The 13409-nt window shown below is 43.2% G+C and overlaps 1 protein-coding gene across 1 annotated transcript in view; it reads left to right on the plus strand.

Annotated features, from left to right (window-relative positions):
- Positions 1-235: 235 nt before the first annotated feature.
- SLC35F1 (solute carrier family 35 member F1) overlaps positions 236-13409 on the plus strand; it is a 336892-nt gene continuing 323718 nt past the window's right edge. Inside the window, exon 1 of the mRNA XM_044292308.1 lies at positions 236-619. Coding sequence (XP_044148243.1) covers positions 510-619 — 110 coding nt within the window. The 5' untranslated portion in view covers positions 236-509. The remainder of the gene's footprint in view (positions 620-13409) is intronic.

Consider the following 13409-nt stretch of genomic DNA (forward strand, 5'->3'; position numbering starts at 1 on the left):
TTCCTGCTGGTCTCCTCCACCGGAGCCTGCTCTAGAGGAGGCTCTGTCCAGCAGTAACAAGTGCTGAAACGCACGCTCAGGTGGAAACTACAAGTCCCATCATGCTATTGGGGAGTACCGATAGCTGGTGTAATGAGTGGCGCCCTCTGCTGGTGTGCCGTGTACAATGTGTGAGGGGAGCACAGCCCACCAGCTCCTTGCAGATGCTGCTGCACACCTCCCTTCTCCTCAGCCACACAGGCTGCACAGATCATCTCTGAGAAGAGTTAGATGACCGATCACCTGCAGAGCTGGAGCGCTCCTAGCCAACCATCACCCCCATCATCTGCACCTCCTCAGGCGTCTATGACTGATCTAGAGATCCCCGTGTGACTTATCCTGCTGGCTCCTCGAAACCTGTGGCTGCGATCCCTGGTGCCCACACCTCCTTCAGCAGGTCTCAGTGTGTTGCGAGCTCCTCTCCTTTGGGAGCCAGAAGATGCGCCCTGCTCTCTGAGACTGGAACCGCGATGATTCCCGAGCAGGCAAACCATGTTGTGTCCACCATCGAGAACCTACCTGCGGAGAGCATCTCTGCCAGCCCCGGCCCTCTGCAGAGGATGAGGAAAGTCTTTAACAGGTGAGAAGCTGCCAGGGCATGCCATGTAGAACTGCCAACTTAGGACCAAGTGGTGGCAGCCAGGACTGGGTCTCATAGATGGAAGTTTCCTGAGATACTGAGCTTGTGTGGAGCAGGCTTCTTCTAGTGGCTGCCCTGAGCTTGTTAGGTTAGTTGTGGCTCCTCCATGGTATGGTATGGCTGTCCTTGCCTGTCCCCTGCTACCTGTGGAAAGTCAGCAGTGGCTAGGCAGGAGATTCCTAGGTTCTCCTTGGACTATTCATAGTAACAGATCAATCATAGCTCAGGTCTACCACTGCTAAGAATGACAAGCTGCAAGGAAGAATAGACTTCCTGGTGGTAGCCTTGTTTTGTGGAGCTCAGCCTGACTCAAGCTGGTGTGCTGGTTAAAGTCACTCCTTACAGTATGTGTCCAAAGCCCTAGAAGAGCAAAACAGCAGCATATATCATATAGTAAAATGTGACATCATACAAGTCCCAGTGCTGTGCTGTAATGATGGATGATCACATGGTCTTAAAAGTCTTCTATCTATCTATTTCATATCTATCTATCTAATATATAATGTATCATCTCATATCTATGTCTATCTCATATCTCTTATGTATTTTTCTATCTATTGAGGTATCTATATATCTATAGCCATCCAGTGCTCATCTGTTGATAGAAAAGCATTATATCATGGTTCCTGTTGGTGTTTTCTTCGCTTTGTGTCTAATATTAATTACTGATAAGACTAAAGAACCTTGGATTTTATTGTTTATTACAACTTTCCATAAATGTATTAATATTTTGTTACTCACATAGGTTACAATATGTATTGTAAAATGAAGTCAGCCTAGGTAGGGTCCTAAGAAAACAGTGTATCACAAGTATTTTGATTTATACCTTGTATGACATGAGGTCCAGTTCTATATTGTAATAACCTCTTGTTATAAGGGTTCATGTGTGGGCTTATATTCTATACTGAATATTAGAGAACCACTTTGCCTCCTATGATGTTGAACGTTAGTCTATAGCAGTGGTCCTCAGCCAGTGGCTCGGGAGCTCCATGTGCTGGTGACCAGTATGTGGCTTGTCATGGAAGCCCTGGGGTATGACCATGTGCGTACTGGCAACATCCACAGTAGCAATATTACTGGCAGATCCTATCCATACTGGATGATATAATACCAGCGTCACTCTGAAATAGTGTTCTGCAAATGTTTGCAAATTCATTAAATCTGGTCAAGGTGTCTCTCATCAATTTCTGATTGGATTTTGTCTCCCATCTTTTCCGAAGATTGTGACACTATAATGTCAGGGACAATCACCAGCTTCACTCTTGCGAGTAATGATGTATGTCAGTGGAATATTTCATTGATGGAGTTGAATCTGACCTCCTATACTGTGTATGGCCTAGGTGCATTAGTTTACACCTCTCTAACCTTCCTGCGTTTCCCTCTGGTACCTTCTACTTATAGACTCTGGATAGAGTTTATATTTTATAATGAGGTCCCCTCTTAGTGTTCCTTGACCAGCACATTGCCAAAGATGAGCAGTTGAACAACTATGAAACATTAGCTGTAGGCAAGAAAGCTGCGGTGGAGATTCCTGTACGTGTAACATGTCTAGTCACAGCTATGTGTCTCTAGAATAAGTCCCAGGTGAATCATGGTGGGACGTAACGGAATGGATCCTGAAATAATGGGAGCCATGATGCCAGTGTAAACAGAGCCTGAGGGTTAGAAGACCATTAGGGTGTGTTCACACCATGGTTTTTGAAAATCAGCTTACAAAATTTAGCCCAGAATCACCTGTGTATTTTTTCAGCACTTTTTTAAAACATTTTGGTGCGGTTTTTGATGCATTTGTTTTACAATTTTTAAACAGAAACAATCGCTGTACAAAAATGTTGAGCTCGTGGTTTTTGGCACAGATCCGTGCACAAAAATGCACAGAAAGCACACAAAAATGCACAGACACATACAGAGTGTTTTTTTTTTACACTTCCCATGCATTTCAATGGGAGGTTCAGCGTGGATTCCACCCCAAGATAGGGCACGCTGCTTCTTTTTTCCTGCATCCCTTTTGAACCAAATGAGGTGGTTTTGAACTGATTTTGAGGCGGAAACATTCCAAAATCAGCGCCAAAGGGTAGGATACTGTCACACGTTCAAGTTTCTTGATGCTGTTTTGGAAGGAGAGAAAGAGCAAATATGACTTTTTGTATTTTTGAATTTACTACTGGTTTTGACTTTCATAAATGTAGTAAGAAACCTGAACATGTGGCCTTACCCTTAGACTCCTCTTACACGCTGATGATATGGCATTCACTTGAGTGCCACAGACCCTTCCAACAGAGAGACCCTGCCTGGAGTTGGACCTCCGTTGATCTGATGTTGAGAAAAATAAGCTCTTCTCTCCTACAAGAATAGGACAAAATGCAGTGTTTGGAGGAAGGTGTTATGTGATATCATGAAGTAGTAAGAAGGGGTGACATTAAATATAATATGGCACACATTGCTTCTAAAATTAAACCTACTATAAGGCCACAAAACAATATGCATGGTTATCTACTACAGACTGGTAGTTATATGGTTTGCTAGAAACTTATATTATTGTAGTTTTCAAAAATATTCTTCCTCATTGCTGCTAGATTTCTTTTCCTTAACACATGTCGCATATTTTTAATGAATATATCATGAGTTTTGAAAAGCTGTAGTAATATTTGCATAATATCAATTTGGTTTAAAAGCAAGCTTTTCTAAACATTTCTCAGAATAAGATATAAAAATGCATCCTCTTTCCAAATAGAAAAGAAAGCTGAGCCTCTGATGCCACCAGATCTAGGATAGCTATCTTATATTTCAACACTTGGCCTTTTAAAAGGTCGAACATTGTCTTATAGAAGAGCTGCCTTACATCTGGTGGCATCAGAGTCTCAACATTCTTTTCTTTTGAGAAAAAGAGCTAATTTGCATATCTTTTCCCCCCAGAATCCAGAGGAGCATTGCCTGGCCTTTAAGACTCCTTTATGCCTACAAGGCGCTGTCCATAAGGAGAACCAGTACGCCTCGAAAGCTTAACATTTTATTGTATTTTCAGCTACCTGTTCAACGATTCCTCGGGGTGCTGTATTAATACTCTATATATTCTACCATACAATATTATTATGGGCTGTGCCCACCATGGAATGGGAAGACTGGAACCTTATACAGAGTCTGGCCCACATGGTGGTTCACAAATTGCAGTATAGGTGTGCAGTACAGATGTCCTTGCATTCTGTATCGTGTCTTTGTGAGGCAATGTATTCATTCCTAAAAACAGTGTTCTTAGGGGAAAATACTGTACATTCGTAATACTTCATATAGTGGAACATGTCAATATTTATTTTCATAAAATATATGAAAAAAGCCTTAGTGTGCTTCAATGGAAAATTATAGTCATATAAACGTATAAAAATTGGCCCATCATGGATTTCCATGGATGCAGTATTCAGGACTTTTGTTGCTCTTGATGTCACTATGGGGTCTAAGGATCGGATTTGGCAAAACACCTAGGGTGCATAAGGGTATTCCAGCATCCTATTAGGAGTGGCCTCCCATGCTGTATTCCATGTAGACAATGGGATATGATTGCAGCAACAAACAATAGGTTGATACATAAGAGTATGTCTGCATATGTGTTAGACACATTAGCTGTATATTGCCAAATCTGCCAAATTTAGCGTGACTAGCTGACCATACAATGTGTATAGAGATTTCCTGACTCTACCCTGACAACAGATGTCATGGTAGATGAGGATCAGGCTGATGGATTTCAACATGCCCAATCCTGTTTGGAGAACAAGTCTGGCAAGTCTCTGCCAAGGGTGTCTGGCAATGGCTTACTCCCGTCTCTCCGTTCAGAACTTATGCGTGCTTGGCCAAGTGTATATATGAGGGTTAGGAGAAATAGTTGCCTGCTAAATGGGTATCTCATGTGTATGGCCAGCTTAAAGGGGCTGGCTGCCTTTAGGGTGGGAGGAGTTTGGCAAACCCTCTCTCCTGGGCACTCCTGCGAAGGAAAACATACCTGCTTGCAGGCCACAACGGCGACCTTCCCCCCTTGTGTCACATGACCAATTGACATGACACAAACGGGGCAGGTCACTGCTGTGGCCAGCAATTGGCTGCTGAGGCATCAAACCAGATGTTGACAGCAGAGGACCTGAGCAAAGCAGCAGAGGCTGGGGAGTGAAGGAGGCGGAACCATGCATCGTTAAGCAGGTAAGTATGCATACTTCCCTTCACAGGTCTGCCCAGGAATGGTGGTCTTCCCCTTTTGGTATTCAGGTGATAAAGTGATCAAAACCAGTTCTGTATAGATGAGATCAAAGTGGCTTCAAATGCCTATGGTTATCAGTTATGGAGGAGCCTAAACTGTTGCTCTACCAAATTAAACACTGTCTGGACGTAAGTTTTATGAGAGCTGAGGCACTCTTTATATTATTATTAGTGATAGCCTTAATTCTGACATGTGTCCTACAACCACGGGTTTTAAATACTTGATTATTAAATCCTCATCACCTTCAACACATGAGGAACTTTCGTTGAGAGATTTACATTTATTACGTGATGTATGGATAAATACCTTCCAAATCTGAAATCAATTATGTCACATTCTTCATGATATTCTGTGAATACGAATGGTACTAGTATTACAGAAGCACAATTCATCTTCCTACTGTAATCACCTAAGTGTAGAAGAGCAGTGGAAGGGAGAGAGCGTGAACCAGAATCAGCGCTCTTCTTGGCTGGGCACGCATACAGCCGTCAACTTTATATAAATTCCTCTGAGGCAATAATGGGCCAATTGTTGAAGCTTCTGAGAGATGCCCATTTATTCTATAATAGGAACATAGGCCACTAGTGATTAATGAACTGTCCAGACTGAATGTGCTTTTCTTTGTGGCACTGAAACAGGAAACACATCCAGTGTGGGACTTAGAGGGTCCTAACAAATGGACTTCAGCTGTAGACTGACATGGCGACATGTGTCCTCAGAGTTTCCTGGGTCCTCTCCCGGATGCTTCAGGGAAATCTCTCAAATGATATAGAAGCAGTTAGATGTCTAGACAGTCTTGGAATATGGATGCTTGATAGCCAACGTGAGATAATTACTCTACTGTTACTTCACTGCATTACACAACTGACACACACGACTAAAATATATTGTTATATGGATGTAGGGGAAAGAAGGAAACGTAGATGTATTTAGAAGGGGAGTTTTATCTCTCCCCACATACACGTTCCTATGTTATCCCCTTTTCTAGGCCTTCACGCAAATTCACCCAAATGTAATTATATCCGTGTGCTGTCTGTGTGTACACGGTCAGCACATGGACCCAAAGAAGTAAATGCGGCTATCCACCCCTCTTTTTCCACACAGACTCTTGGTCTTGGTCTCATACAACATGGACATGGAGACCATTTGAGACAGTTGACTGATTTGTTCCCTACACAGACACATGGACCTCTGCCTATTAAAAATCGTTGGTTGTGGCTGCAGCACAGTTTTTAATATGGCCAACTGAAAACAATGATTTTTAGTCCAAAATGAGTCGAATACAATCGTAAAAAAATGCCCTCCAAAGTTGTCCTTAGCTTTTAAATTACATGGGTTACTCCATCTACTATCCCTAAAATAAGCTCTGGATCAGCAAGTGTCTGAAATATACTGTATAATGGGCAAGGTAGTAGTTGCCTTCTTGACTTTCGCAGCCTTTGGGCACTGTCCTACCTGAAGGTAGCACAATTATCTTATGGAAACATCATAGATTTGGGATTCAACATGAATCATCTTGGAGTGAAAATGATTTGGTTATCTGAACAGTAGCACACACTTTGCCTTTCCAGACGTGTGATGAGGTTCTCAAGATATCATGGTGTCACTCATAATTTCCTGCCCTTAGGAATAAACATAATATTGGCAGGATATCTTGTGGTTGGCACCAGAGATGATACATCCTGCTGTGACTGTGGGCAATGGTTATGAGATAATCTTAGAATACTGTACTCTAGGCATATTAAAATGCAATCTTGTGGGAAGAGATAAGGATTGACAGAGGTACAGAAGATGTTTACATTGTAGGATGTTGTGTCGGCTGTTGGAGCTCAGTAGTTGATTAATTGCTGAGCATTTTCCACATATGTAGTATGGACAATATTCAGCATGCACTGGCATTCTATCCTGTAGCTGAACATTTAAAGGGTTTGTCCATTTTAGTAGACTCTAGAACTACAAAAATCTTCACTGGTCTGTCTCTGCCTCAGAAGACAACAAAAATTGCAATCATCTGGCATCAAAGGGAGATGTCCATACCTGTCCGTGGACAGGGTTATTATGTGTATGTTGCTGTGTGTATTTTGTGGCTTTGAGTTAGAAATCACTGCAAATATACTATATTTCTATGTGTGTCTGTGGGAAAATACTATTTTGCCGTTTTGATGGCAATGTGCAGTATAGTCATTTCAGAGCAGAGCTGTTATGTGCACTGAAATGTCATCCTCATTCAGGTGCTCAGCATTGTAAACAATGGGGACTTTTCAGCAGTGACTAGTACGTAAGTAGATATTTATATCAACTGCACAGTTTATATAGTATATATAGTTTATATAGTATATTATATATAGTATAGTAATTTCAGAGCAGAGCTGTTATGTGCACTGAAATGTCACCCTCATTCAGGTGCTCAGCATTGTAAACAATGGGGACTTTTCAGCAGTGACTAGTACGTAAGTAGATATTTATATCAACTGCATAGTTTATATAGTATATTATATATAGTATAGTAATTTCAGAGCAGAGCTGTTATGTGCACTGAAATGTCACCCTCATTCAGGTGCTCAGCATTGTAAACAATGGGGACTTTTCAGCAGTGACTAGTACTTAAGTAGATATTTATATCAACTGCATAGTTTATATAGTATATATAGTTTATATAGTATATTATATATAGTATAGTCATTTAAGAGCAGAGCTGTTATGTGCACTGAAATGTCATCCTCATTCAGGTGCTCAGCATTGTAAACAATGGGGACTTTTCAGCAGTGACTAGTACTTAAGTAGATATTTATATCAACTGCATAGTTTTGCCATAAATACTTGATACTTACTCATTTGTGACTGTGGCAGTCTACATAGCATTCAATGGAGCGGTGACAGGCACTACTTGTTTGGCATTTTCTGTAACTCCAGAAAGTGTGTCCACCTCTCAGCTGAGCTCCATGGACACTGCAATGGCCACCTGTCAGTGAACTTCCTTCTTATAGGTGAGGATCCCAGAGGTGGGAGTTGCACCTATCAGACTTTTATAATATAAACTGTGAATGTTATAAATGCTTAAAGGGGTTGTCCGACCCCCAAAGCAATTTTAATTATGGCCCTGAAAGTGATTAGCATTAAGAAAGAAAGCCATTCACCAGCGCTCCGTTCCAGCGCTGAGGATCTCGTCCACGCTGCTTCTGGATGACCCAGAATATTTATATAGCGCTTACATATTCTACAGCAGCGTAAAAAGATTGTTGTCACTCCCATCTGTCCCTGCCACTTTTGGCGGTCACTGTCTAAAGTCTGAATTAACTTAAAGGGGTTATGCCATGATTGATGTAAAAAATCAAAATGAAACATCATAAAGTACATGACAACCTATTTCTAGAACCAGCTCTGTACCTCACATGGATCTAGAGATGTTCCCATTCATTGCTCTAGTTTTTCTACTAGATTCTCTTCAGGTTGGCAGTTCAGGGGACGTTTCTCTTCAGGAGTGTAACTACCACAACTTCTAACAGAAGATATGGCCGGTGACAGTTGAAGATTTAAATTAAGCATATGTGTCCATTTCAGTGAGGTGGACAGAGAAATAAGGAGCAGAACAAACAGCAGGTGGCACTATACAGATACATTTTATTGACTAACTCTGTAGCTATACAATTTTTTTTTTTATTACATGCAATTGCAAAAGTATTCAGATCTAGGTGCTGGTTTAAAATATGTAGAATATGTGTGTTTTTGCAGAGTGGAGGAAACCCATGCAAAGATGGGGAAAACATATAAACCCCATGCAGTAGTTGTTCATGGTCAGATATAAACCCAGGATCCCAGCTCTGCAAGGCAGCAGTGCTAACCACTTTGTATGCTATAGTACCAGGGTCAGCAACCTACAGGAGACTACAATTCCCGGTATTCACTCTTGTTCAACTGTTCTCAAAACTCCCATAGAAGTGAATAGAGCACACTGGGAGTTGTAGTTTAACACCACTGGAGTACCAGAGGTTGCTGACTTCCTCCTATAATACAACATTTACCACATTTATTATACTTCTAGACAATCCATGTAATGTCACTAAAGAGGATCAGTCCCGCCTTCTGTGCACTGCACTGAATATAGAGTTAGCAGAGCTGGGTGATGATATCGGTCCCCTTCACATGCAAATTTGGTCAGGCTGTTTTTGTTCACTCAAAAAACCCATAAAAAACAAAAAAAATTCTATACCGCATGCTTTGTTTTATGATGTTGTTTTAGCAGTTTTTTCTAAGCAGTTGTGTGAACTATGGTCCTTTTTTAATGCAATTTCTCCCCATAGAGAAGGATATGTCAAAACACCAGAAAAAAATGCCAAAATCCGCAACATGCTGCGTTAAAAAAAAAGACTAAAAAAGGGAAACATAAAGAGGACCTGACATGCCTATTTTAATAGCTTCATGCATTCCCCATGTAATAACCATTCCGGAACGTCTATTCTTATGACTCTATGTTTTGCCATTCCTGTATTATTTGTACCAGAAGTTATGAATGAATTGCTAGCAGTCTGCAGTAAGGGTACAGAGGGGAGGTAACCAGTTGGGGGCGTGTACCTGCAGAGTCTGAATATGGCAGCACTGATTGGATAGAGTGAGTCTGTGCAGGTACACGCCCTCAACTGGTTACCTCTCCTCTGTACCTTTTACTAAAGGCTAATATCTATTCATTCATAACTTCTAGTAGAAATAATACAGGAATGGCACAACATACAGACATAAGAATAGATGTTCCAGAATTGTTAGTAAGTGGGGAATGCACAGAGCTATTAAAAGATGCATCATCATGGGTAGTGAAAGGTCCTCTTTAATAAACACAAATGCCAGTAGCATTTAGTATTTCCCATACACTTTCAGCTAACATCTAGAGCTGGCGTTTTTTATCGCAAAAATCACAGTTCCAAAAGGCACCACTAAAAACTGCCAGCAAAAACCTGTGTGATCCCACCCATAATGCGGTTTTACATAGTACTGCAGGTCCATTATTTTCACTCAGAGCTTTATTGTGTTGCACAATCCTAAGGCTTTAGATGACACGTTCCACTCTGCTACATCTATGTGACACATGCAACACCATGATTGACGCATAATGATGTTGTGCCAGAACGCGAGCAATTCTCTTTTATCAGCAAATTCTGTGTTACTGCTGCTGCCGTCTGAAGAGATAAAATTTCACTTAATAGAATGGGAAAGAGAAATGTGGAAATTGTATGATTATTTTTCTGGTGGAAAATGCTTATAAATATTCAGTACTCTGCAATTTGCTTTTCAATTATCTCTCAAAATCATTTCAGAACAATCTGTAAAGCTATTACCTCCAAATCAGAAAACAGTAGGCCCTCCTATTGTTAATAGAGCCGGATCAGCAAATAGCGGCACACTTGAAGAGGATGATAAGGGTTTTCTCCTAAATGTTTTTTTATGTAACCTAGGACCACTCAGCCTAAGGCCGAGAGAGCGGTCCGTGGTATGCCGGGCTGGATTCCTGTTCAGAGCAGGAGCGCACAGCGTCATTGGTTGCTATGACACCGTGCGCTTCATGCCGCTGCTGCACTACAGTAATACACTATAAGGCCAGAAAACTCGTGCAGGCGCAGTACCGCCTGCGGCCGGCACGATCATCAACCTCCTCAGGGCAACAGCGCTCAGGTTACATCACTGGGCTCAGCGCATGCCCAGTGAGACTTTTGAGGCTGTTGCCCTGAGGAGCTTGATGATCGCGCAGGCTGGAGGCGGTACTGCGTCTAGGCGAGTTTTCTGGCCGGCGACAGGAAGAAGGACGGGGCATTTCTATAAGGTAGACTATGACGTGGGGAGGGGGTGGAACCGTTTGCCGAGGCTGTGGGAGGTTATTTGAGGATCAGGAGGCGTTCTTGGGCACTGCAGGGGGCGTCACTGGGCACCGGAGAAGGAAAAAAACGCCCCTCTAGGCACCTTGGAGCCTCATTAGCATATCATAAAAAGCGCTTTTATATCAAAAGGACAAAACTAAATAAAGTAAAAAGAAGACTGCTGGAAATAAGGTACTTTAGTGAACATAGCGATGGTGACAGCTTAAAATGGTAAAAGCAGGTGACAGATTCCCTTTAAGTATTATAGATAGGGCCAGGGGCGTAGCTAGAAATGACTGGGCCCCATAGCAAAAAAAATGATGGGCCCCCCTCCCGGATCTCCCACCCCCACATACCTCTCAGACCTCCCACCCCTTCCAGAGCTCCCACCCAAACAACCCTCCAGTACCTCTCATCCCAACATCCCCACACTCCTCCAAGACCTCCCACCCCCACACCCATCCTAAATCTCCCACTGCCAGTCCCCAGATATAATGGTCCAGACATCAAGTGTCCTGCTCCCCCCCCACAATTTAATGGTTTAGACCTTGGAGATCCTGCGGCTCCCCCCTCAATAAATTGGTCCAGACCTCCAGGGTCCTGCTCCCCCCTAAATATAATGGTCCAGACCTCCAGGGTCCTGCTCCCCCTTCTCCCCAGATATAATGGTCCAGTGTCCTGTTCCCCCCTATATAATGGTCTAGACCATACCTCCAGGTCCTGTTCCTTCTTCTCCTTAAATGTACTGGTCCAGACCTCCACTGTCCTGCTCCCCCCTTCTCCTTAAATGTACTGGTCCAGACCTCCAGGGTCCTGCTCCCCCCTCCTCCCTAGATATAATGGTCCAGGACTCCAGAGTAAATTTTACCAGTCCCAGAGTCAGCCAGCCCTCACCTAACAGCACCTTGAACATCTGCGCGCCCACACTCCAGCAGCGCTGCCAGGCCCAGCAGCACGCAGCTTTGCTGTACGCTCCGCCTCTTCCACTTCCGACCAGTAGGACTTCCGCCCAGACTGGGAGTGGGACCACTCCCTCTCCTCACTGCAGGTACGCCTCTCTGCCTCCGGCCGCCCCCTATCGCACTGCCCACAGCCTACAGGCCCTGCTGATAGCGCTTTCTCTGTCTGTCCTGGAGGGGCCTGCGACCCCTGTAGCTATACCACATGAATTAAAAAATAATAATAATCCTCAGCAGGCAGCCCGGGCCCCCAGTGGCGTAGGGCCCCATAGCCATTGCTATGGCTGCTATGGTGATCCCTACGCCCATGGATAGGGCCATTTTTTGTTAATTGCTTCTGAACATAGGGTACCCGACCTTTGTATTCCATTAACTATATTGGACTTTGGTTGTGTTACGGTCTGTGAATGTAAGGAGTTCATTCTGATTGTCATATTTGTTGGGACAGAATATGTCTCCTTATATTGGTGGTAATTGGCACCTGCACAAGGCTTTTGCCCAGCCGTGCCCATATTGCGGCCCACAAACAGCGGGTCTGCAGTATACAGGCATCGGCCATGTGCACCTTGCATCACAGATGCGGACCCATTAACTTGAATGAGTCCACAATCCAAAAGGCCTGATGCGGAACGGAGGCACAGAACCCCGCTGTTTCTGTCTGTGTCTCCGCACCCCAAAAAAGTAGTACAGTAGTGGTGCGGACAGATCACGGACCCATTCAAGTTGATGTTGCCCGTGCATTGGGGACAGCAAGTTGAGGTCCCAATGCATGGAACTGCCGATCAACGGACGTGTGCATGGGGTATTTTACTTCCTCTGGATCGACACTGCAGGAGTATAGGTTGGATTTGATGGACCTGTGTCTTTTTCTAACCTTACCAGCTACGTAGCTGTATAATGCATCTACTGATCTGTCACATTTGCCCTTTCTGGAAGGTGTACTGCATTTACCTTTCTGTCTTTGTAATAAATGATGCCTCCTTATTGTTTGCTTATAGTTATCATCTGATAGTATGGGTCAGACCTTTACATGTGTAAAGAAACTGTTTCGTGGCATCTGCCTGGTTCATTTGTGAACCAGAAATGCTAACTGACCAGAATAATTCATTATATTATGACCATTTGCTTGTTATTGTTAATTTGAGTCATTGTGATTATGTAGCATCCTTTTTCCGTGTGTTTAGTATTGATGACCCATCCTCAGGATTATTCATCAATATCAGATCAGTGGAGGTCTAACACCTGGCACCTCTATTGATTAGCTGTTTGAAGAAGCCTCCCCACAGCTTACCAAGCACAGCGCCGTCCATCGACTAGTGGCTATGCTTAGTATTGCAGCTCAGCCCTATTTACTTGGATGGGACTGAGCTGAGCCTAAGCATTATGACCAATGAACATAATGTCAATGGCCTAGGAAGAGTCCTCAGCACTCCTCGGAGCACCGCTGTCTCTTCAAACAGCTGATCGGCAGAACTGTACTGGGCTGATCCCATTGGTACTGAATGGGCAGCGGTGGTCATGCATGCTCCCTACCACTCCATTTACATGTGAACTTTGGGACCTCTGTTTTTCACGATTATTGGGGACCTCTAATAAGTAAGTCTCGGAAAACCCCTAAAAGCAGCTACTACATTTACTACCTTTATATAGAAATTTTATTGCAGATCATTTTTTTGCCA

This window comes from Bufo gargarizans, chromosome 4, assembly GCF_014858855.1.
Source record: "Bufo gargarizans isolate SCDJY-AF-19 chromosome 4, ASM1485885v1, whole genome shotgun sequence".
NCBI classification, from domain to species: domain Eukaryota; kingdom Metazoa; phylum Chordata; class Amphibia; order Anura; family Bufonidae; genus Bufo; species Bufo gargarizans.